Genomic DNA, 27,955 nt, shown 5'->3' on the forward strand with positions numbered 1-27,955 from the left:
AAAAATCTTACAAATCCCAAATGTCTCACCTCTAATGATACGATAGCGGTAGGAGCCAAACCGTGACCTGGAGCAATGGACAGTTTATGTTGTCCATTAGGAATTCTCTTAGAGAGATCCAATGCCAAAGAAGCATGACCAGGCAGAAACTCTACCAAATGGGAAAAAAAGAAACAAAATCACTTGTAAATAAAATCTGCATTCAAACAACAAAGAAAAAAATAAATGGAGAAACGTTAGACAAACCAAACTAGAGAGGGAAAAAATCATTCTCTAATAATCAATTCATTCAACTTTGCTAATATAATCCTGGGTGAGGGCACTGAAAAGTTACTCACGTTCCCCTTTGCTGTTTTTCTCCACGAGTCTCACTTTGAGTTCTTTGGTGTCTGGTCCTACATCCCTACATAGATAACAACAGACTTTGAGCAATTACATGTAAATAATCACGAAAAAACTCTGTGCGTTGATCCGGGAGTCATTGGGAGCCATTTTAAGGGCTGTCTCTATTGCATAATTCTTCTAGTGCACTGAAATGTTCCCTTTCTGAAAAGTCTCACAATGCACCGTAAAAATCAGGAAGCATTGACACTCACTGTGCTGCCTTAAGAGATGTTCTAAAGCACAAATTATAAGAACGATTAAAAAAGAGACTTTTTTCAGACACTGTTGTATATTTATATTTAACCGTAAATGAACAGTCTAGCCAATTATTGTGAAGATTAATTAAAATGTTACTGGTATATGAAACAATCAAAATATCTGTCTATAATGTACTTTTAAAAACGTTATTAAATGATTATGTGAAAAATATAGCTTGTGTTGTGTCGTCATCACTGTTCTTAGAGGTGTCCAAATTTGATTCTTACTTGAAACCTACCGATTAATCACCTAACAGCCTTCTTCTGTCATTAAAAAGCTGTCTAGTCTAATAACTGGGTTTTAGATAATGAAATGGCTGTATATTATGAATATTGTTGCAGACTAATATCCCCTTTGGCCCCACAGGAGCAATAATCTCTATGAAATGAGGATTTAATCGGCCATTCTGGTAACTGGCATCGCAGGAAGCAGCGATGTGTTGGGAATGGCTGTAATTAAATGTGCTAAATAGCTCTTTGTTTCTTTGGGAGTTGCCTGTTTTTATTCTAAGAGCCATTGGTTTAGCCGTTCACAGCTTCACACCTTCATTCATGACAGAAGGGCTGCCATTATAAAGCAGACTTTGATGAAAACACTCCATTGTGTCAAACTGTGCTGGTGCAGTTGACCTTTAAATGGAAGGTGTTAGAAAACCTCAGTGGATTATCAGTGGAGTCCTGCAGCACAGAGTTGAATTAAAAACAAACCTACGTATAAAAATGACCTTGTGAAATAGAGCATGTCATTATGAGAGAAACATTTGCGTGTAGTCTTCAAAACGTCCAACATGTCAACACCTCAATCAGAAGGTTTGGTTTAGTTTCAGTCTGTGTTGATCTGTATCTAGGTTTACAGTCACGTAATGGCAGAATGGCGTGCTTACAGTGTGAAGTCGTCAGTCCAGTGCAGGGCTGCTCCAGAACTAGGGGAAGGAGTGAGGAAGCCGGTTCTCCGTTCAATGGAAGGAGTGTCCAAGCTCAGCACGCAACAGAGCTCTCCTACATGAGACTGACATCCTGGAAAAGAAAACCCTTATGAAAACACTTCCTTCTTCAAGAACACACTCAAAAATAAATTTGCAGCTTTTAACTACCTTGAAATAAGCTGAATGAAATTAAATCTTGATTTTTTTTTCTCATAAAGTAATTGTTTTATGTTTAACCCACTTAAATTTGTTAAATCAATTACATTAACCTAATCGATTTGTGTTGGGACAACATGAAGGAATTGTGAGAAACCCACACTAATTTTTTTAAAGCGTATGTGGAATGTTTGGATTTTAAAATAAGACAAGAAGTCACATTCTGGGATCAAGTTGAATTGACAAAAATTATTGAATATTTGTGGATATGAAGCGTATTACATTTAAAGTGCCGCCATTTGTTTCAAATAATCTGTGAGAAAATTTTATGTAAAAATAAGGGTGACAAAGCATTCCATCATCAATAATAATAATAATAATTCTAATCATGCCAATTATGATATGGGGATGGTTAGGAAGCTATGATGGACAGATCCAAGTGGGCAAATTTGGCCAGGATGCCGGGATTAAATCCCTACTCTTTCTCCAAGGACATTTAGGGATTTTTAACAACCATAGAGAGTCAGGACCTCAATTTAACATCTGACCTGAAAGATGGATTCAGCATAATAAAGTCTTTTGGATGAGACGTTAAATCTGGTTTAACGTCCTGACTCTCTGTGGTCGTTAAAAATCCCAGCATGTCATTTGAAAAAGAGTAGGGGTGTGACCCCAGCATCCTGGCCAAATTTGCCCACTCCTAACCATCCCCATATCATAACTGGCTCCTTTCCACCAATCAGCTGGTGTGTGGTGTGTGGTCTGGCGCATTATGGCTGTCATCACATCATTCAGATGGATGCAGACATTCACCAAAAAAATGTGTAAAGCTTTTCTGAATATCTATAAAAGCACTATGTAAATGTAAGGAATTATTAATGGATATTTATTTGAAAAATTAAACAAATTACTTGTTCTAATAATACAATATTTTTTTATAAAGCACATATAAAAACAACCAAGGATGACCAAAGTGATGTACATAGGAGTACTAACCTGCAGTTTATTATATAATAAGGGATTGTATATAATATGCTGTATAATATTGTAAATGCTAGACTTTTTCTTGCTGATAACCGTGTAAACCCTAGCGGTTTGAAAAATTGCTGGAAAGTGAACAGATTTAAAAAAGAAAACAAATGAATATTTTGGAGCTGAACAGCACTGATCTTTAAATAGAGTCTTTTATTATATCATCAAACGTTTCTATTTATAAATGCGCCTAGCAAAACGTCTTGGCATAAAAGCTATTGTTTCACTAAATGACATTTTAGTGGGTGTCCTCAGTAAAGAGCATGAAAAAGAAAGATTCGTAACTGCAAATGCCATGAGTGTCACGTTTTGTCTGGGTAAAATACTTTATATATTGAGTCAATAAATTTGAAGGACCTTGCTTACTGCGTCTCTTTTTGATATAAACAAAAATCGCAGGACTCCATACTGCGACTACACTTTATCAGAGGTCACATTGGCGCAAATACCAATTTACCCAACAGCTAGTATTGACATTCTCTTTCATATCAGATATATTAGGTCAAATGTGCCACAAGCAAAACAAAATAGCACTACTTAGTGTGCCACATGGACTTGGTGCGCTGAGAGAATGAGTATTATGTGATGTATATTGATGTGGCGCACAGTTCAAGTGGCATTTTAGCAGTGGTGTAAGACAATTCTAGACATTCAGGCCCTGTTCACAATAATACATTCTAGTTTTAAAACACATACATTTTTCTATGGGTACGCCTTCCGTCCACACTTCAGAGTTTTTGACAGCCGAAAACTGAGCTTTTTTAAAACCACTGAAGAGGCCATTTTAGTTTGAAAATACTGCTGCTTCGTGTTCGTGTGGATGGGGAAAAACTGAGACATCTGAAAGCGGAGGCAGGGCTGCAGACATTCGCCTATCTGATTGGGGCTTTTTCCTCCTTAAGTGCGCAAATGTCAGTCTCGCATCCTTACCTTGAGTTCAGACTTCATAAGTGTGATATAAAAAACAAACTGCAGAGGACACGTCTGGAAAATCTTCAAAGGGAACAGTGTACTTTATAACATCATTCGCATCACCCTGGCTACGATTTTCACTATCTTAACAATAAAATAAAAACATGACGTAAGGAACTGCCTATTTTCAATCTGATATTAACAACTTAACAGACACCAAAAATGTGGAGGCTTTGTGTAGCTACATGTTTTTATGACCGTCATCTTCACTGTAACAGAGCCTATAACATAACTGCCTCTTTTATTAAAAAATATGAAACATACCCTCTCTTTTGCTAAAAATTAGTTTTAATAATCAACAATGGCCATTATAAAAGTATAATGTACAATAAATTTATACAATATAGGAAATAAAGGCAACTAATGAGTCAAATGTGCAGGGTCAGTATAAGTGGTTGCATAAATTAATATATTACCTTATCTTAACACTCAGACAAAACACGTTACCTAAGAACAAGTAATCGATTCAAAAGACCAAGGAGTCATTAGATATAGACAACAAGATGAATTAAATATCACATTTAACAGCTATAGTGAGATGACATCCAGGAAAACATCCTTTATGAACCGTCCAACGTGCGCTGCTCCCACCTGGGGAGTTGTGCTCAAAGCATCCACTGACTACCTGGAGCGGAGATCTCTGCATATCCTGCAGCGCATGCCAGAGTGTGTGTGGTCATGTGATTTGCATTTTCAGCAGTATAGTGTGGATGAAGATCTTTTCAGAAACGCTAGGTGAAACGCCAGTGTGAATTGAATTGTTTTCATTCTACAACACCGTTTTGAAACTAAAATGTATTACTGTAAACGTGGCCTCAGACAAGTATCTGATTTTTAATATGTAGAGTCATTTAATTTGAACAGACAGCCCATTTGTGGCAAAATTGCATACCTTTTTTGACATTGCTTGCTCTGAGTTGGTGCACCAGTATTCGCCTGCCTGGTGTGCTCTGAGATGGAGAGTTAAGACCACCAATCTGCTTTTCCCTGGGAAACTACAATAGCAAAGAACATGAAAGTTTCAATGAATACCAAAAGCATATTCCATCTTCAAATACATGTCAAACACACCAAAATCTAAACACACAGCATTGTTCCATTACTCAGTAGAGTTTCAAATGCTCGCCACACTGACCCACTGCACGGTCATAACCCCTACTGTGTGATATAGCAATCGATACTGGTATTTTTACCGCAGGGCTTGATACACAGGCTCTCAGGTTGAGGATCATGGCAGGGTGCGTTGTGTACAGCGTGTCCTCCACCAGAGCAGCAATCATATCGCTGTCCACCTCCACATCAGAGCCCTCAAGATAAAAACAGACTTAAGTTTATTTGCATAGCTCAAAAAAGTAGTTCCTTTCGGTGCCATTTTTACATACCACAAGATGACAAGCTAAAAGGGAACATGATCTATGTGCCTAAAATGACTCCCTCACCTCCTTCTGGGCTCTTTGGCGTGATGTTACGGTTAAAGAGAGATGAGGTTGCTTGGAAAAAGTCCAGGACACCAAGAGACCCTCTTCCTCCACTTCCTCAAGACAGACCTGCAACTACAGAAGCCCCACACAGAACGTCTGAACTCCTATTTCACAGCGAATTTGCAAAAGTAATATATTCATCAAAGGCTGCTCAATTTTTTACAACCCTGAGATGAAACATTAAGCTGCGACTCTATGCATCAAGTGGTGTCATTTGTTTGAGATGAGTATCGCATGCAATATTCATAGCCACTAAACCTCACAATCTACATTAAGCTTTCGAGATGAGAGAGAAAAAAATGGGCAAACTGAGAAGCTCCTTCATGTGAGCGGTGGCAGAGGCAAAGTCAGACTAATGAAAGCTGAGTGTGCAACTATGCAGACGGATGCAAACTCGCGGATGCAAATCCCTTTCATTTGTATTTTACCTGGGCCTGCATGGGATCCATCGTGATCTGGTAGGTATCCATAGAAACGGTGGCAGGTGACTGCTGAGTGACAGTCACAGGGAATGACACGGTGTCGACCGAACAATTGCACTGCAGGACCTGCATGTGATTGACAAATAAACACACAACATGGTATCTTTTCATATATATTGAATGTTGCTCGATATATGGTCACTACTGAGTGTGTGAAAGCATTCATAAAAACAAATATACATGTAATATCTGTGCTAATCTACAAACTATTGTCTGTCGAATAGGGATGCAACGATTATAGATTTTAGTTGCAGGATTACAGTCTAAGGAATAATCACGGTTTCAGGTTCAATCAGGGTTAATTCACTAGTTTAGAAAAAATAAGTGAAAAAAAGTTTTAGCTTTTAAACATAAGTAATAATTTTACACTGAAAATAAATAAAAATTAAAATTAATTAAATAAAATGACATTTAATAAACTAAGCAAAACTAAACAACACAAAATAATAATAAAATAAAATAAAATAAAATAAAATAAAATAAAATAAAATAAAATAAAATAAAATAAAATAAAATAAAATAAAATAAAATAAAATAAAATAAATTTTCTCTTTGGAGTAGAAATTTCTACATACAAAAGTATGAAGCTGACCGGTCAGTTTTTGTCACATGACCTGCAGTGAGTTTGTGGTTCTTTCAACTAGGTGCGCCTGGAAATCGTGAGCATGTCAAGCCACTTCAATGCCCTGCCCACATCACTCCAATATGCGTGTGCAAGTTGCGCGCATCCATTGGAAAAAGACATGTAATATGAATGGCCCTTAGTTAATAGCCTCAACAGTTAAAATCAGCCTTTAATCCAGTGTGCGTGGGTATTCCCATCAGTGTACAAGCTCAGAACTTTAAACTAGTGCAGTTTTTGTTTAGTTGCAACAGTTTTGTTCTGTGCAGAGAAGCCTTTATTTAATTAACCGTGATGTATTAAAGTGCGGTTAATAGTGAAATCCGTTTATCGTTGCATCCCTACTGTTGAAAAAGTGAAACCAATTTTCAGATGTGTGCTGTACTTATAATTTACCTCCATATGCATGCAAAAAAGTGGTGTCAGTACATCTAGGAATGCATTCATTTTTGTACCTGCTGGATGGCTGAAGCTTATATATATATTGTATTGTACATATAATTGCAGTATATATATATATATATATATATATATATATATATATATATATATATATATATATATATATATATATATATATATATATATATATATATATATATTACTGCAATTATATGTACAATACAATACAAAACAAAAACAGTAATATTTCAAACACGATTTCAATTTAATGATATTTTAATATATTTGGTACTTTTTCTATTAAGCTATCAAATTTGGAATCAGTTGGGCTGCTCAGATTATTGGAGAAATGTTTTGTATAGGGTTCTTTAATTAAGAATTAAATTATTAGAACTGAATGGTTGATCAATTGACCTGGAAGCTTTATTTGCAGTATTTTTACATTTATTTTAGTAATAAAAATAGTCAACAATAAATTTATATTTGTTAAAAAAAATAAAAAATAAAAAAATTAGTGGGCTTTATTTGGCATCTGGGACGGCACATTGGCTCAGTGGTTAGCACTGACACCTCACAGCAAGAAGGTTGCTAGTTTGAGTCCCAGCTGTGCCAGTTGACATTTCAGTGGAGTTTGCATGTTCTCCCCTTGTTGGCGTGGGTTTCCTCCACTGTGTTTCGGTTTCCCCCACAGTCCAAAGAGATATGGTACAAGTGAATCGAAAAGTGTGTGTGAATGTAAGAGTTTATGTGTTTCCCAGTACTGGGTTGCAGCTGGAAGGGCATCCGCGTCGTAAAACATATGCTAGAATAGTTGGTGGTTCATTCTGCAGTGGCGATCCCTGATAAATAAGGGACTTAGGAGGATAACGAATTAATTAATATTTGGCACCTAGGTTATTTATCATCTTTTTCAGCTTTGCAGTTAATTTGCTTTGTTCTAATGCAGGAATATAATTTGTTACTACGCTGCATTTCTTTCTTGGTTAGGTTAGATTTTACAAGGCAAAATTACTAAGTGCACCACAATGTGTGTAGGCAAGTCACAGTTGAGCTAAACAGTCCTTGCATTGATCAGAGTGGGGTTGAGCGATGTCGACCAATATGGCATCGTACAATGTCGAATGTGAAACATTGCAATAAACGATGGCATCATCGTCATAGATAGTGGTAAATTAATTATTTATGAATAATTAATGAATTCATAATAAATTAATTACATGTAGCCTATCATTTCAACTACCTGACCTGCATGGTCTTGGTTTTACCCATAACTAAATCATAATTAAATATAGATAAGTTACACACAAATTACAACCTATCAATCACATTTTCTGCAGGACTTTGGCATGAATAGGGAGAGTGATCTGTGTCGTTATAAGGGCATTGACAAACTTGGTTGGTAAAAAAGGCACCCAACCAAAAGTATCTGAGGTTTTCACTAAAATTATTAAGTACAAGCGTGAAAGCCAAAGTTTGACGCAGTGTACTGATGCTGTGACACGTTATCTCATAGAATTAAAAGACCAAAGAGTTGTTAAATAGAAACAAGATTAATTAAATATCGCGTTTGAAAACTATAGTGAGACGCGATCCAGCGATATATCCTTTATAAACTGTCCGACATGCATTGCTCTCTGGGGTTTTGTGCTCAAAGCACCCGCTCACTGCTGTAGCTCAGACGTGTGCATTCACTGCAGCACTTTATTGGTGGCTGCCATTACACAAACCCATATGTTTTGCAGTGGATCAGAGCTGCTTTCATATAGGCCTAATAAACTGACAACAACAACAAAACCCACCAGCCTCCAAAACTAAGCAATGGCTTTAATTCTTACCATGCTGCGTACTGATTGGTCAGTGCAAGTCACACGGTCAATGGACGCAGAAGTTGGTAGTTGAAGGCTGTCATCAAAGGTGATTTGAATGGAGCTCTGAAAGGAAATGGAGATAGTCAGTTACTTCATCTGCGCATAAATCACTGAATAAAAACCCTCCGTGTGTGCAATCACTCTTCGGATGTGCCTCTCGAGCCAAATTTATATTTGCATGTTTATATTAAGAAGCTAGATGATGGTGCATCCATAAATCTTCACAGTTTCAAAACAGAAATCCCAGCCACCCTGTGATGAAGTAGAATAATAAATAAGCAACCGAAGCATTGCAGTATGTTCTTCTTTATAGTCACGGCAATGCGTCTCTCGCAATTATATGAAGAGCAAGGGATAAATCGAAAACCGCCCCTTTTAATTAAAACCTGCATAAATCAAGCAGTGCTAAAAGTGAGAGGAAATATGAAACAGTCATCATTCCGGGTGAGTGGAAGAGAAAACAGGTTCTTCCACCATTTATGGTGTCCATGTGCGAACCATTGTGTCCTTAGTAACAAAGATTAATGCAAATAACATACATTTTGTCTCTCTTTGATCACACATGCACACAAAAGTGCGCACACTCACTATTATCTCTAGCCAAAAACATTGGTCAGCGAATAGCATACTAGGGATATGACATCATTCTGGGCAGACTGCCATGACGACAAGCTGCCAGTGTACTTATTTGAGCCAGACCTCCACAGTTCACAAATGGAGATCGTGCAACAAACATCACATGCCAGGGCGCCAGGTAGAAACATATTAATCCAATATAAGCTTGTAAAACACCCAAAGTTAAAGATTACGATGAGAGCAATGGCCTCAGATCACACTAAAGAGAAACGTCTGCCAATCGCAGGATATTGCAGCAAGGCAGAAACATTGGCCAACAGTGATTGGCAAGTGAGCAGTGTGGTAATGGAAATAACTGCGCATAACTACATGGACAAAGCTGACTTTTGCTGCTGTTTCTGTCGCGGATGGACTTAAAATGAGAACTATAGCTACAGCCTTCTGCTTAAACGAATGTGTCGTAAGATGAGGGTGTGTGGATAATTATCATTATAACATAATTATTATATATAATTGGCATAACTAATCCTTTGACTACAAGATTCCTCATTGTGTATGTCATTTCGAGAGAAATAAATAAGGCTGAAAATGATGAGTGTGAAGCAAGAAAAAGACGTCAACCTGAAACTGGTTTAATAAAAAAAAGTTTACAGATACTGGAGTCACCATAAAATGACATCAGTGAGTAGCTATGTGCAAATCACGTCATGATACCATGATGTTGACTGTGGTGTTAAAGAGGGGACTAATGTGCTCTTTATTATAAATAGATTAAAAAATTACCAAAAATATCCCATGACACATATGAAAAATGAAACTATTAAATGTGAAACAGTTCAGCTTTAATTAGTGAATGTAATGGAAATCCTACCAGACAATTGCTACGCAAAATTTGTGCAACTACTAGTGTCCTAAGAAAGTAAAAAAAAAAGCATCTGCTCTAGGGCTACACGATTAATCGTAAAAGATCACAACCTCGTCTCGACCCTCCACACGATCTTAATCCAGCATCTCTACGATACAGCCAATTATATTATCAAGGTCAGGTAAGATGCGTAAATCTTCACATTGTTTTATATACGTTGCTCGGTATTGACCTTATTCTCCGCAGACGAGCGGTCGCTGCCATTTGAATCTTTTTGGCACGAGACTTCCGGTCTTATTCACTTCCATTCATTTTTAGACATTAAAAACTGCTCGTTTCGTTGTTTGATGTTGCAAACTGATATTTCCTTGTTGTATTATTCTACTTGGTCTGTATAGTCATGCAAACATTTGTTTGTAGAGCAAGTAGTTTGACCGTTTTTTGCCGTTTATTATTCCTTGTCATTTCTCCCATAGGCAACTGAAACGGAAGTTCTAAGACAATCACGAAAACAGGCGCACTTCCGCATTTGAGAATAAGGTCAATACCTCAAAAATGGTGTTGAAAGAGTCGCCTACTGTATTGATAAGGTGTAATTTATACAATTGTTTGGGAGCCGCGGGGGAGGTCTGATTTGCATGTGTGATTTTATTTTCTTGGAATGAAGGCAGCCATGACATTAGCACACTCGGCAGTAAAAGTGAAACCGAAAGTTTGCACATCATTTAAATCAGTAGTTCTCAAAGTGGGGGTCAGGACCCCCCCAAGGGGTCGTAGGGCAATAAGGGTGGGGGAGGGGGAGGGGGTCGCCTGGTGATTTCCAAAAATCTATTTATTTTTATTAAACCATATGAGTTACCATATTTTATCCATAAACTACTGAAGAGAAAAAAATAGTTGTTTATAGTTACTATATACTATATAGCTACTATATTCTATTGGATTGCGACACCTGGGGTAATTACATCATATTAAAGACACAGCAATGGCGTCAGATTGATTTTATAACATCAGGTTAAACTTTCTGGCCCATTTACAGCACTAACATACATAAAAAAAAAATTAAACGAAGAATAGACTTGGGTCTATTGGTGTGTGTGCGCCATTACATTTATAACCACTGTATTTATAACCACCTCAGAGGATATTGTGGGTCGCGAGTCAATGGCATTGTCACTTTGGGGGTCGCGGTCTGAAAAGTTTAGGAACCCCTGATTTAAATAATCATATCGCATTTTAGAGTTCTGATTACGATAAGCATTTAATGTTTTTTTTCTTTTATAGCGAACACAGTGTTGTGGGCGAGAATAAATGTTCAACATTGCCAGTTTAACTACTCTAATCTATATAATGTGGAATATTATGCATGAGGAAATCTGATAATGACAAATGTCTCATTTTACCAGTAAAAAATTTGTCTAATAATGTTGTCAGATTGCAAGCATATCTCTCAAACATAATTCAACTTCAGAATTATGAATTGTATTCTGATGTCATCACTTTACTGTTAATTAACAACCAGGGCAGTCTATTCAAGTCCACCATTCAAAGTCTATACAAAATGTAGCATTTAGTAGACCTACACATAGGCCTGAGAATTAACAATAATAATAGCCTTCTCATATTACTTTTATTTTACATGTACAGAATCATGAGAAAATAGTGATCATGATTTTAAGCAAAAACGAATTGTAATTCTCATTTTAGCCAGAATCGTGCAGGCCTAATCTGCTAACCGCTTTAAATGTTAAAGGGTTATTATTCCCTCCATTCTAAAAACAATCGATCAACATGTAAATGCTCACAGAAAGTAACGACAAATGTAAATCTCTAAGAGTAAGATTTTAAGTACCTGAGAGCTTTGAAATGAAAGGAGCTCAGCATAATTGACTTAGATTCGCTCTCCCTCTCTGTAACTCAGCCAATGGGATGAGAGGACGTGTTTGACTGGGTAGCATTTACTGGCTCAGCCCCTGAGCTCTCGGAGAGGAGGAAGAGAAAACACAAATCCCCTACTGCACTAGCATATGTTCTTTATATCATACAGCTCTCTCCATCCTACACAGCTTTTCAATGTGTAAGTTAATAAGTTCATACAGAAAACACTGGATCATACAAGATTAAACCAACAACAAAGACATCTTATAAGGGAAATGATCTAAGCTTATTCAATAGTGTAACATCAGAGAAGCTTCATTTACCTGATGCTGGTTGACATGACATGCTCTTTATCTCTCCATGACAATTTGATAAAAAGACAATCAGCTAAATTTGATTGTTAAATATACAGTAAAGCACTTTTATTTGCTTGTATGACTTTTACTCATTCTTGATGTTAGTGTGACATTAAATATTAGAAAAATAATTAGCAGAAAAAAATAATTTAAGAAATTAATTCTGAATTGATACTGAGATTTTTGTTATTCTCTTTTGAATTGATTCTCTGCTTAGTTTTCAACACAGTGGATTTTAACCATACACACAAATTAGGGCTGCACAATATATCTTTTCAGCATCAATATCGCAATGTGTGTCTGCATTAGTCGCATCGCAAAATATGCAATGTTGAGTTGGGATTACAGTCAATTAACAGTTGACAATACATTACATTTGTGGAGTCATTGTGAAGTATACACATAACGGATTGAAACTTTATCATTTGTATGTGTTTTAAAGGCATTTCAAGAGAGTGTAAAGTATTCGGCACAATTAACCTATAACTAGGGATGCAACTATTATAGATTTTGGTTGTACGATTATACTCTGAGGAATACTTATGATTACCTCGATTATTATGCATTAATTAATTTCAAAACACTACTAGTTTAGAAATTATGTGAAAACTCCTTATATTTTATAACTCCTTATATCATTTTTCTAATGTAAATCTAAGCTATATATTAGCAAAATATTTAAATGAACTGTCGGTATCATCTGCATTCATAAATGCATATTCATTTTATTCATTTATAGTAATTCGTCGAACACCTCTTATTTACATTGCACTAAAAGGTGTGCACACTTCTTACTGCTAAAGCATGAGATGCTTTCAACTGTGCACATCGTGTACGTGTCGCTCCCTATATTTAAAACAAACTATAACTTTGTTTAGTTGCAGCAGAAACGTTTCATTAAATCGTGAAGAATTTAATTTAATGTGCAATATATTATCACAGAAAAACAAAATGTCACAATGTCAGATTTTTCCAACATCGTGCAGCCCTAACACAAATACTCAGAAGGAAGGAGTTTTTGCATTTGGCTGAGTGATGTAAATTGGCTTTTATGTCATGGGATTAATGTAAACCAGCTTACTATGAACACTCTTGTAATTTGCTTGAACCTTTCCTAAGGTTATTAATAAATCATTTTGGTTCAAGTGGTATTAGCAAGAAATTGGATGCAAGCAGAGTACGGCTGTTAGTAAAGCGTACAGCGCCATCTGCTGTTAAAAACTAATCTCAGAACCTATTCAAGAGAGCATTATGACACTATGGAGAATAGATTTTGACTAAAGAGAAAATATCAATGCTATCAGGGCTGAACAATTTTAACTGAATTAAAATTGCAATTTGAAATAGTGCGATAATTGTAAAGGTAAACGCGATATAATTACAAAAACCCATTTATAGTCCTTCAAATTGCCCATCGATGGATTTGCTCTTCAGTGTTTGGACTTTTAGCATTTAAAATTAAACCACACTGAACTGAACTAAACTGAACTTCAACTCTGAAAACTAGACTGACAGTTTAAATTTTTTATAACCTTCTATGTGAAGCTGCTTTGACACAATCTACATTGTAAAAGTGCTATAGTAATAAACATTAATTGAAATGAATTGAATTCAAAGAGCAAATTAATGAATTTCTCGAATGATTTTTTAACACCGCTCTAATAATAATATTTAGAAGCAATAAAAAACAGGTTAACTGGACACAATGTTAAAACTATCAATAAAACTATTGCTTGATACATGAATGGTGTGATTATACTTAATAATACTTGATTAGAATAATAAAAAATGGATATGTGATATGTTATGCAATTACAGAACAGGATGAGTTCAGTTGTTGCTGCTAAACACTATTACAATTTCATCTTGTTTACAAAGATTTTTTCCCCAACACTGGATGCTTAAATATCAGCCATGAATGATTCATTTTTCATGGAGTGTGACACACCGAAAATAACCACAAAAGCAATTCCATTCAAATATGCGCCGATGCAGAAGCTGATGGTTTTACATCACAGCGCGTCTTTCTAATTCTATCCTCAGCAACAAATCACCACAATATGTGCCATTTGCATACAGAGACAAATCCTTGTCATTTACATCATACATTTGCATGATCATCTGTGCTCTTCCACAACATCATGCTGTGATCCACATGTTTGACACTGGCTATTATCCACTACAAGCAGACGTGTCCAATGAAACCAGGGAAGGCCAGCAGAACAATAGCATGCTGTTAAGCTGGAAATTAACCCATTTATTGCATCAAATCTCTGAAACATTGTTGATTTATTGCAAGTTTATATTCTTTTTAATGGGACACGCACTGATAAGGAGTTTCTAGGAAAAAACTGCATATCCAACTAGAGCGCAGATGAAAAAGCTTGTTCTGTCCTGCGCATCAGCAGTTTGTACAGGTTCCATCAGTGAAATCAGCATACGTAATGAAAAAAAAAATACCAGACCCGTCCACCCCCACAGGGCACAGTCAAGCGCTTGAACAAAAATCACTACACATTCCACTTTAGTCCACGTCAGTTTGCATTTTTAACACAGGTCAAACTTATAAAGATAACGTAGAATGCATGTTTGAGATAAATGGCATGAAACAAATAACTGATATGCAGGAAATGGCATGTGCACTGCATGAACTGTGTTCAGGGGTACAACTCCGGTCTGACAGGTCAGACTCAACAATAAGTGTAAGAAAATACATGTGTCAAACTTTCAGTTTTAGTCCATATGTATTTTTTTCTGATTGGTAAGGGAGCTGATGGCTGTAAAAAAGCCTATACCAATGAGCTTTGAAAGATTTATAAGCTGTAGTTAAAATTATATTTCCCTGAGGAGAAAATACATTGGATTTTTTCTTCTGCATCCTGAATGTTGCACTTTATAAATGTGATAGTCAAAGTATGAACAAGATATAAGTCTATGGCCCATATCCGATTCTACCCCTTCCCTTTTCCCATTTGTCCCAATTCTCTTTAGCTTGAAGGCGTGAGGCTAACGGGAAAGGCTAAATAGCCCTTGAAACAGAGTATTTTTCAGGACCAGATTCGAAACCAAGGGGTACGAAATTTTTTAGACTAGAGCAGCTACAACGGCAAAATGGCTGCACAGGGAGGTAAGGAGTAGGGGTGTCAAAATTAATTGTTTCTTGGGTGCACCTTGATGCAGACATGATACCATTGCCTTGATTTCCTGAAGATAAATACCAAAAATCAATGCAACTGGATAAACTACAGCAGTCTTTGTCGTTCTCACATATAAAGTAAGAGATCGTGATGACAAATGATGATGTGTGCCAGTTTTGTAGTGGTGTCCTATTTCTTGGGGGTCAATTTTGAAGCCTTTCCCTTCACACTCTGTTTCAAGGGCCAGGATGAGAGGTAGGGGAAGGGTAAAAAAAAAAAGAATTGGGAGTGGGCCTCAATGTCATGGTACATCTTCGCTAGTTGTATTTTTAGAATACATATATTCACATTCATTTGTTCAACTGTTCAATCAACTCTAATGAGCACCCCCACCTTGCTAGTCTCAGGTCATTTGAGCTGTAGAATCCAGTTATAGAGATTGAGGTAATGTATATTTCCTCCACCTACTCTCTCAGCGCTATTGTAAATTAAGGTGTTATTTTAACATATTAATAGGTTAATCTTATACCGGCTCTTGACAGTTTGTTGGTGTGTGTGTGTCCATGTTTCATACAAAAAATGTGTGAGCCTGAATGTGGACGACATAGTGTGTTTCTAGACACATTGGTATAATGTCATTTTTAGTTAGAGTCTCAGTGCCTTGAACACCCCTCTGGCCTCTTCAAAAGCACCACAACAACCATTTGAACCAACCAAAAATATCCTTCTTTAGGCACTGTGACGCAACCTGATGACAAAACTAGGAATCCAAAGATTCCTTCGGGCAATTTTTAATCACTGGGTGCCAACAACTAAGGGCAATGCAATGGCAATGCAATCTCAAAATAAAGGACAATAGAGGGACATCATTAGCTGTGTTTTCATTCACATATTTGTATGGACATTTTGTGTTATGACTTAAATTCAAAAAGTGCATAAAATGTGCAGAAAAACATAGGGAATATCATGCAATCAAATGAAATGTATGCATTATTATATAAAAAAAAGAATAAAATATGTTAACAAACATTTATAAATTAAACATGAAACAAAAAATGTAAAGGGACAGTTCACCCAATTCTGAAAATTCTGTCGTCATTTACTCACTCTTCACTTGTTCCTAATCTGTTCCTTTCTCATGTTAAACACAATTTATGATATTTTGAAAAAATCTGGAAACTTGTAACCACTGATTTCCATAGTATTTTTCCCTACTTCTGAAGTCAGCGTTCTTTAAAATATCTTCTTTTTATTCAACAAAAGAAAGAAACTCAAAAAGGTGTGGAACCACTTGAGGATGAGTTAGTGGTGAGTATATTTTCATTTTTGGTGAACCATCCCTTAAGTGGATTTGTCTCAGCAGTGACTGGACAACTTACTTTCCTTGAGATTAAATAGTAGAGCATGATGCTATTGCAAACAATGACAAAGTTGTGTGTTGGATTAATAAGACATGCAAAAGTCGCTTTTGATATATATATATATATATATATATATATATATATATATATATATATATATATATATATATATATATATATATATATATACATAAACGTAACTATAGCATCTGGCTTCAGCAGTGTCATCTGCAGTACACTGATCTGAAGTAAACTTGGCTGAACTTCAACAGTGACATTTATATGCAGTTTTAGGCCCCGTTTACACTAATGCGTTTTAGTTTGAAAACGCATAAGTTTTACTACGGTTACGCCATCCGTCCACACTACGCCGGAGTTCTCGAGCGCCGAAAACGGAGCGTTTCGAAAACGCTGGAGAGGCCGTTTTCATTCTAAAACGCTGCTGCTCCGTCTCAGTGTGGATGGGGAAAGACGGAGACATCTGAAAACGGAGGCGGGGCTGCAGACATTCACCTCTCTGATTGGGGCTTTTCCTCAATATTAAGTAGCCTAACACACACAGTTCAGTCCTGAATCTTCTCCGTGTAAGTTCAGACTTCGCAAGTTTGATCAAGGCTGCATCTCTTCTTCTCAGTTTGATATGGAACACATACCGAGGACACGCGTCAATCTTCACAGGGAACAGTGTACTTTATAACTTCATTCACATCACCTTGGCTACGTTGTTTCACTTTCTCAACAATAAAATGTAAACTTGATATAAGGAACTGCCTATTTTCATTTTAATATTAGCAACTTAGACAGCAGAAATGTTGAGGCGTCGTGCTGCATGAGCGTCATCTTCACTGTGTGGATATTTATAACAAAACGGAGCCGATAACAACTGCCTCCTTTCAATTTCAGTGAAAATACGAAACATACCCTCTCTTTTGCTGAATATCAGTTTTAATAATCGATAATGGCCATTATAAAAGTATAACATAGGCCACAATAAGTTTATACATTATAGGAAATAAAGGCAAGCGATCAGTCAATATACAGAATAGGCTACGTGCTTACATTAATCATTAACTTATCTTTGCGCTCAGCCAAAACACGTTACCTGAGAACAAGTAATAGATTCCAATGACCAAAGTCAGGGAATATGTCGTTAGATAAAGACAACAAGATGAATGAAATATCCCGTTTAATAAATATAGTGAGATTAGATCCAGCGGGAGATGCTTGATGAGAAGTCCGACTAGCAGAGCTGTCATCTGGGTAGATGGGCTCCAGCGATTGCCAAAGTGTGTGTGTGTGTGTGGTCACGTGATGTGCGTTTTCAGCGTTTTGGTGTGGACGGAGAGCAGTTCAGAAACGCTGGGTAAAACGCGAGTGTGGACGCGGATCGTTTTCATTCTAAAACGCCGTTTTAAAACTAAAACGCACTAGTGTAAACGGGGCCTTAGTTTGCTAGAACTACACTAGCATTCTACACCACTTTCCTGTCTGACTAAATTTCTGGAAATATTTATGGCATTTGGTTTTTTTTTCCATCTATGTTAAGCTGCTTTGACACAATTTACATTGTAAAAAGCCCTATAGAAAAAAAGAATTGAATTGAAAACTAAATTGACTACCCAATGGACCAATCTCAATACAGACCATTCCAAAATGTTTTAGTTGTTTTAAATACAGTCATGAGAATGATTTCTTTAAATTACAACCCCAAAATGTCGAACAAAATTGTGCTCACAAAAATCTGGAATCTATTTCAAAAGCAAAAATATAATACATAGTATGATAGTGTTTGTTATTGCTTGTGACATGTACTGTATGTGCTCTGAAGCACAAGTAATGTATTACGTTGGAAAACAGTGTTACAGTGGGTTCCTTGGCGGGAACTATACTTCAGTTTATCATTGAGCATTTGTGCCAGTGTAGCAGCCCTTCAGCTTCAATAAAGGAGGCAGAGAGTTTTGACAGATGCATTTAAATTGTTTACTTTGATGCAATAAAACTTTGTCACCGAAATCTTCATTGTCTCAGTTCTTTGTTACATACAAGCAAAAATTCTCATCTTTACCGGGTTGGTAATCTGATCTCATAGCACATAGGCTACTTCTTTGAACTTGTGCTTTATTCACCAATTATTATATATAATAATCCAATTTTGTGTAATTTGTTTAAAACATTTGGTGTCCATTAGAATAAAATACCAATTTCCACAATTGACTACTTGCTTATTACCTGTTTATTATTAAGATAAAGTAAGGACCTTTAGTACCAATACCTAAACCCAAATACTAAACCCCAAAAAAATAAGCCGCAAATTAGTACGTTATTAAGCTAGAAGCCTTAGTTAATAGCAAAAATTGAACCTTAATTAATGTGAAGAAACATTTTATTGCAAATAAGCCACAGTAAAGCGAATTCATTCATCAAAACTAATAATGAAAACAGTGCATGCAAAAAGCTGTTTTACTTCCATTCTGAGTCACAAAAATTGTTTATACACAATACTCACTTTCAAACTATTTCATCAAAAAAAGTAAAAAGAAAGCAAAAGGGTGACAGAAAGACAAAAATAAACTAGCTTGACCTTGAGATATGTGTGTGTATGTGTGTGTGCAGACAGTGTGCTATTCTGTGCACTGCAGGCATGATAATGTGCCATCCTACCATTCCATCATATGCACAGATGCCACACACACACACACACACACACACACACACACACACACACACACACACACACACACACACACACACACACACACACACACACACACACACACACACACACACACACACACACACACACACACACACACACTCAAACACACTCAAACACAGACGATGCCGACACACATGCCTGGAGGACTGTGCCATATTGGCAAGAGCTAAACTCTCAGAGCATTGACGGTATCAGAAGGCCAGCTGGGAGAGCAAGAGACAGCGAAAGCTCAATCTCAGCCACCATTAATCAGATGTTTATTCAGTATTTCAAATACATTTAAAAATAGTTGCTCTTGAAGGCAATGAGAAGCCGTGGATCTGAACTGAATCTGTATTTTTCTTAATGTGGACCATATGTGCAGAGCCACATTTGGTTTTAAGTGACCATGTGATGACCATTTCAAGACCATGCTACAGAAAGCTGATGCACAAAATGGCATGTAATTGCAATAAAATTGGCAATATTTTACTTATTTTTTTGCAAATAAGTATCTTATGGTAACCAAGGCTGCATTTATTTGACTGAAAATACAATATAAACATTATACTTTAATTTTTAAGTGCTTTTCAAAAAACTATACTTTCACTCTTTTCTTGACAGATGGAATTGACATGACAGGTCAGTTAACCTTTAAATCTAGAACAAGTTTAGTAACAAAATAAACTGATAATTAGGGCTGTGCGATTATTCGAAATCGAATTGCATTTGCAATTTGAAATGTTGCAATCCAAATTGCAAGAGGCTGCAATATGAAAAATACATGTATTGTTTATTTTTCCCCACCCAGAGCAAATGCATGTCTTATAGTCTTACTAGTTAATTGAGTGAGCACACTTTCGTTCTGCACAATCAGAATTGCACAACCGAACTATGCCCACAAAAATAATAAATAAAAATAAATAAATAAACAAATAAAAAAAAAAACAGGAAAGCGCTCACAAGTGTTATTATGGTGTCTGCCGTTTCAAAAGCATTAATAGACGAATTAATATCAAAGAAAAACAGCATGTCGGTAACATAGAAATATTTTGTTTTCAAAGTCACAGACACCAAATAAAAACAGGTAATTTTTAAGAGCTGTTGCAGAATTGTTGCATCGGGTTACAGATTATTGAGCTGAAGCTTGACTACAAAATTAAATCGCAAATCAAATCTCAATATCTGTCAATAATTATAATAATAATTTGCATAAGTTATTAATCTCCAAATCGCACAGCTCGACTGATAACTGATATCAAGTTTTTTTTAGGTTAGATACATATATTAGTTTAAATCAAAGAGCTGTATGCTTTTCTGCCATGTTTATTAGTAAGTAGTGCACTTAAGTGTGCGGGTGTGTATGTGTGTATACAATCTCAAAGGACGTCCTTCTATTGTTATTGTCACATATAACCAGCTGTGCAGATCCCCCCCCCCCCTCTGCCAAATCCCTGGATTACTACAGGGAGTTTACGTGTGCGAGTGTGTTGGGTGAGAAAGACCGAGGAAGCAAAGAACGAGTAAAGGATAAAGCCTCTTAGCAGTTCTTCACGCACATCACAGTAATGTAGCCTGAAAATGACCAAATATGACCAGAACTGCAAAGCAAACAACGCTGAACAATCCAAGTAGCTAAACGAGTGAGTCAATGTTTCACTGGGGCATTGTTAGAGTAATAACTATCCACCTTTTACTAGTTTTAAGGCTATTTAAATTGATTCATACACCTGAGGTAAATTCACAGGCACAAGTTTAATCTGGATTCACACACTGTGGAGACTCAACGCTGCTTAATTTGATCACATCCTTTATTCATCATCTTCCCAATAATCCTTCCCTTATAGAAACACCAATCCCACTCTCACACTCACAGTATAACTGATAATCGGATTAAAATCCCACCGCGTGTAAAATTGTGAAGAGGAGATTAACCAGTGGTCAGTGGCTGGTTAATCCTCCAAGTAGGAAGTTATCTGGAGACCTCTGTGCTAACGATTATAATTAAAATTTGCTCCCAACTTGATTAGATAAATTATTTCTCATTGGTTTTACATACAAAACATGCACAATCGCTCTGTCTAAAAAAATCATATTGAGTTGAAACTTCAAGACTATTTGAAAAAGTATGTTCTATATACTACGAGATGAAACCAAAGGGTTCAACATATTTATGTTATTGTGACCAAGTAAACTGTTATAGGTAAATAAAGTAGATAATCTCTATGTTGTCACTGTCATATTAGCTACTGCATCATTTTAGTCACTTCAATGCCATTAATTAACCTTTAGTGGCCTAATGGATTAGTGAAAGTCCACCGTGTGCAAACTTCAGAATTTCCACAACAGTATTAGGTCACTAGCTCAGCAACAGAGAGATGGTGTTTTTAGTGGCTTTTTGAACACCTTACAGACTATTGACCTTATTCTCCGCAGACGAGCGGGCGCTGCCATTTGAATCTTTTTGGCACAAGACTTCCGGTCTCATTCACTTCCATTCATTTTTAGACATTAAAAACTGCTCGTTTCGTGGTTTGATGTTGCAAACTGATATTTCCTTGTTATATTATTCTACTTGGTCTGTATAGTCATGCAAACATATGTTGTAGAGCAAGTAGTTTGACCGCTTTCTGCCATTTATTATTCCTAGTCATTTCTCCCATAGGCGACTGAAACGGAAGTTCTAAGACAATCGCGAAAACAGACGCACTTCCGCATTTTAGAATAAGGTCAATAGGATACACGACATGTCACTCATATAGTTTTGAATGGACGATCAATATGGTGAATGAAGCCCTGTCTACTAGTACAGGAGCCAATCATTGATCATTATAGATTGACGTTTCTCTAAGGGGGACGCTCAGATCAGATGTTTGCCTTTATGACAGTTTTTTTGGTCAAAAAACACACTGGAATATAAGCAAATACTTGCTTCACATACATAGGAAATATATTCAAATAAAGCTTTTAAATGAACCAAGTGCACTTGAAAACAAAAGTTTTTTGGTTTTGTAATCTGTATGAAATGAATGCAAGGCACAGCCTGTCCTGTCAAACGCACATCACATGACATCAACTACTCAAACGCCCCCACACACTTGTAAAAGAGTCCATGCCTGTCAACATTGGGATGTGAAAATAAGGGATAATCCCCCTCCCCATAGAACAAATTCACATATGAGAGCATGAGTATTCCCCTGGCAGTTCGGCAGTATGTGTTTTATAGGGAGGTTCGGCTCTTTAATGTTTATTGTCACTCTTCATAGAAAGATTGAAAATACGGGAGAAATATGGGTAAATACCTTTACGGGATGATATCAGGATAGAATTGTAAAATATGGGAGAATCCAGTCGTTTCTGCAGGAGATTCCATCAAGCCAAGTTGTGAATTACAGAACATCAGCGCGATCTGACAAAGCATTATCCAGAGGTTGATCATGTGTGACACGGCCATAAACGAGGTTTGGAGTTGTGATCTCGTTCCTTTTGTGTGTGCATGCACATTAGCTCGGGCAACCTAAAAATTTGCAGGTTTTGTTTGATTGGAACGTTTAGAAACGTAACTTATGAGACAAATGTTGTTTAATTTTATTTGTGGTTTCAAATATGTGTAATCGTTAGCTTGGCAGACAGATTTGAAGAAGTTTCCTCATTCAGACAAAATGACCGAGCATACTGCCCAAGAGGCATTTCAAAGATAGCCGTCGAGTGAAATTACTTGCCTTAAGGAAACTTCAAAACATTCGACCACATGCGTGTTCGCACTATTAGAGCAATCTGGTCAAATGTGTTTTTGACTACCTCAGAATCCATTTAAAAGTGGACAAGATCAACTTTTCACACCCTGTTCACACATGTAACTTTGTGTTCTCCATTTGTGACTGGACCAATAAAAAAAGATCTTACCAGTAGCAAACAGGACCTAAAAGTCATAATGTATTATTATATCAAATACATGAAACACAAATGTAATATTACAAATGTGATTATTATCAAATTATTTATTTTCTCATAATACTTTCTCATATACTGTACTTCTTTACTTTATATTTTAATGTATTATTTATTCATTTAGAGTTTACAGGTATGACAAGCTGTTGCATGTTTTATAAAGTTCGGTTTGTCTTTTTTACTTCATATATTGTAGGCTTAAAGATTAAAGATACATTTAAAGATCATGATTAAACATACAGTGCTCAGCATAAATGAGTACACTCCTTTTTGAAAATTAATATATATTCATAATACTTTAGTCACAGAACATCTTCAGAAATGACAAGATAATACATTTAAAATGTAAAAAAAAACATTTCAACTAAATTTTATATATTTTTGGTTTCTCTGGATTTTTTTTATTTTTGAAAATTTCTATTTAATATTTTTTGTAACATACAATTGGGCAACTAATTTTTAAACCATTATTGCAAGTAATTTTTTAGATAAGCTCCAGATTTGGCTTCAGTACTGACTAATTTAATGTATATGCACAAATATAATATTGTAAAGCTTCCTATTGAAAATTAATTTAATTGAGAGAGTTGTGGCGGGGGGTGGGGGGTGTACTCATATATGCTGACCACTGTATGTGTTGAACGTGGTATTTAATTAATAACTGATTATTATTCCAAAATGATTTAATAAAAAGGGCAGATGTTGTTTAAGATAGAAATACAGAATGAGAAACAATAATGACTCTCTTGCCCTTGACTGTCTAACCTAAGAGGTGGTCACCATGGCCAAGGCTGGTGTTTGTTTTCATGTTGCCGTGTCAACAGATGGCTTCAGTGCTTCAGAGGGGCTGAGCAAAAGTTACCCAAGCTCTTTTGCTTTCAGTCTGATCACACACACACACACACACACACACACAAACAAAAAACAACTAATAAGCACTGGAGTAACCCCTCTGGCAGGTTTTTCAGGTCAGAAGAACTTGATATGAGTGGTTTGGGATGTCAATGAGTTGGCACAGCGAAGGAGCAAATATACAGTCTACTTGGAGACACGATTTTAGATCAAAGCTTCCTAAATGGGAACTTTTCCCCAAAGCCCAATCTAACACAGGAAGATTTAACTAGCTCACAGAGGTCACCTCTAAAGGAGAGTCACATGACTAACATTTCACGGCACTATAAATTCTCATAGATGATCCAGTTATTGCACGTTCAATTGACAGGCCTAGTCGAACACTGACACCCACATCCCTTTTCTTGCTAATCAAGATCATTCGAAAGGTATTTATATCCTAAGCATTTCCATTCCCTTATACCACTCTTCATTGGCGCCAGTTAATTGTCTTCCCTCTATTAGCCAACCCTCCCTCTTCCTACATTATTATTATCACAGATGGTGGAACTATCAAAAGAACAGAAAAAAACGTTAATGGTTTTCTTTCATAAAAAAAAAATCATTAAAAGAAAAAAGAACAAACAAAACTTAACTGTCTTTTTAATTCAGCTCAACTTTGAAACTCTTCTGTATGCTCCACTGCTTTGTGTAATTGAAACTAAATTCATAGGAGAAAAACTGAATTCAACAGTGTGCTACTGTGTGAAGGGATTTATGACATGAAAAGACCTTGAAAACAGATGCAGCAGAGGGTTTGGAAAGACATTTGGCTAATATTCTGTAGTAAAAGGCACAGGGTTTAAGGTGCAATCTCATTTCAGCCAATAGTGTCGTGATGCATGACGCACTGCTCACAAAAGATACTCTTAAATCAATTTACTGAAAAACTTCCAAAAGTTGTATATTCAGCTCCATTTTCATGGTACTAAGATGGATTTTCCTCAATCCGATCACAAGTGTATGCCACTAAATACAGTTGTAAAATGTTTTGAGCTTCAGAGAACTTCAGATTAAGCCAAAACTGCATTTGATCAGACTACTTTTATAGTAGTGCTCCCATACATTCAAGCAGCCACAATACCACCTACATTCTGTGTGCTTCATGTGATCTTTTAATGCCTTACATATTCATACTTTCCTATGTTGTTACAAAACACATGGGATCTGCAACCATTGCACTGACTTGCTTTCCACTCATTTGTTGCCTTGTAACAAGGCTTTGCTCATTCAACAGTACTTGTTAATCAAACTGAGCATTCCTGCTAGTGATTTCGAGAGTGATGAAATTAGATTGATGGGTCATGCTTTAATACCAAATGAATGCATATTAATACCACCTGGGAACAGGGACTTTGTCTGGGAATGCTTCACCCTTACTCTGATTTACTGATCATGAGGATTTCCTAATGAAATGACTGGATTGTGCTGGTGAAATTTCACTGAGCAACAGTATATGTGACTGACTGTCATTACTTTATTATGTTGTCTGGCAAATACTGAGAAGAAACGCATGACAAAAACACTACACTCCTAGTTTTAATTAGCTTGAATCACACAACACATATTCTACTAATACAACCTGTATGTTTACATGCAGCCCTGAAACTATCATCCCACTAACATAACCAGTATGTTTACTAACACTCATAAAACTAACGTATCATGATTGTCTATATTGATGGATAGACTCTCAGAGGAGCTGTTACTGGGGTCATAGTTACACATTTGTACCCAAAAGGTCCATATTGATCCCTCAAGGGTACATAATTAGTACCTTAAAAGTACAAAAGTGTTCTTCTTAATTTTTTTTTATGTACTAATATATGCTTTTGAGGTATTAATATGGACCCTTTAAGTACAAACATGTACCTTCTGAAAAGGTACCACCCCAGTGACAGCTTACATACCTTTATTTCTGAGAGTGTAAGGCCAGAGAGAATGTGCAGACATTTATTGCTATTTCTGCGGAAAATTTTGTAACAAATCTGGGGATTTATGAGGAATGATTTTAGAAGTATCAGAAAATTAATATATGAAATATAAAAAAGAATACATTTTTAACATTTATTTTATGTTTACAATGCAAATCCAATTAGATCCACTTATTTGGTAAACAAAGCAAGACTCTCATATAATACAGTATATCTACTAAAACAGAAAATATTACTTCACAAACTGTATTGTACATAAATCATGAACATTTTAATATTACTATTATTATATCTCAATAATATTAGTGAGATAAAAAAATGAATATTTATAAATTTACACACATTTACACAAGTGAATACATAGACTCATTAATGGGTTAAAAATCTGTGGATTTCTGCGCAGCATACTCCAAGTGGGTCTACTGATGGGTGTAGCTTCTATCAGATCATCCAAATACCTCACATAAAGCATTAATAAATCAATAATGGTTCTCAATATAGCTTTCAGGAACAGAAACGTTGTCAAACCAAGTCTTTTCAAATTGATGTCAATTTACTATTAAAATCTAATTACCTCTCAAAAGGAGAAACATCAATCTCTATGACTCATTGCCATATGGGGACTCTTGGAGGCAAGAATGCTTATTGGCGAAAATTCTTACTTCAGGACCCCCTGATTTACTGCATACGGAGTCTGCAGAATCGTTGCGCTTCACAACGCTAAGTTGCTTTTTGGACCAGCTGACCACATTACAATCAGTGCTGCAGTTATGGCATGCAGCCAAGACAGGCACTTAAATTAAACAGCGAGCTAATAACTGGCTATTTATTAGCCTCAATCTCCTGTCCTGTCCCAGAGAAACTCACTATGAACAAATTTAAGATAAAGTACAGCAATTGCATAACTGCGTTCTGTAGCCTTCCCTCCCCCTACTTTGACAACCTGAGAAAATAACTAGGTTGCTGAACTGGCACAACTATCGGCTGGAGACCTCGGTAAGGAAATGAGATGGAAGGATTTTCTCTTTTTTTTCCCAATCTTTCTATATAGCCCAGGTGCTGAAGCAAAGTTCACTGTATTAAAGTTTAAATCCCTTAAAGGCTTACATTGCTGTAAAACCCGACCGGATTCGCCTGTCGGGTGATAAATGTCATTTCTACATTCTTCCCATATCTCATAAAGTAAATATGCAGATAGCCATCGTCTACAAGTCTTTTGATGAACTGATCTTTAGAGATTCCAATTAAAAGCATTTTTTACATTTTAACTGGGCTTCACAGAGAAACTCGCCTAGAGAATGAACGGATGGACATGGTCTTTTTTTAAGCACCTACTGGGCAGACTGGGCTTTGATACAGAGACAGATCAAATACAGTTATAGTTAAATATAGAAGGGAAGACCTTTACACAACTCACCAGCCCTCAAACACACTCTTAACCCAGACAAATGGTTACAGAGGAAACCAGTTGTTAAAGAGACCTTTAAGAGACGTGTGATTATATTTACACTACCATTTAAAGTTTAGGCTGGTAAGAATTTTAAAAATATTTTTGAAAAATTATTGTAATTCATTTGAACTTCTGCGGCTCCAGAAACACTTCCTATTATTATCAGTGTTCAAAACACTGTTTCTTAAAAAAAAAGTCAGCTTTTAGAAACCTTAAAAAGCCCCTATTTTGCATCATAAAAAGTCATATTTTAATTTTGTGAGTCTCCAAAAACAGGCT

The 27,955-nt window shown here is 36.2% G+C and overlaps 1 protein-coding gene across 20 annotated transcripts in view; it reads right to left on the reverse strand.

Annotated features, from left to right (window-relative positions):
* The window catches only part of c2cd2l (c2cd2 like), a 49,929-nt gene that overhangs the window by 13,445 nt on the left and 8,529 nt on the right, over positions 1-27,955 (reverse strand). For all 20 annotated transcript variants that reach the window (XM_087252528.1, XM_087252527.1, XM_087252525.1 and 17 more), the window contains 8 exon segments: positions 8,550-8,645; positions 5,637-5,756; positions 5,167-5,280; positions 4,921-5,034; positions 4,620-4,722; positions 1,526-1,658; positions 339-403; positions 30-151 (listed from right to left, as the gene is read on the reverse strand). In XM_087252528.1, coding sequence (XP_087108654.1) covers positions 30-151; positions 339-403; positions 1,526-1,658; positions 4,620-4,722; positions 4,921-5,034; positions 5,167-5,280; positions 5,637-5,756; positions 8,550-8,645 — 867 coding nt within the window.

The sequence above is a fragment of the Danio rerio genome, chromosome 5, assembly GCF_052040795.2.
Source record: "Danio rerio strain M-AB ecotype USA chromosome 5, GRCz13ab, whole genome shotgun sequence".
Lineage (NCBI taxonomy): Eukaryota > Metazoa > Chordata > Actinopteri > Cypriniformes > Danionidae > Danio > Danio rerio.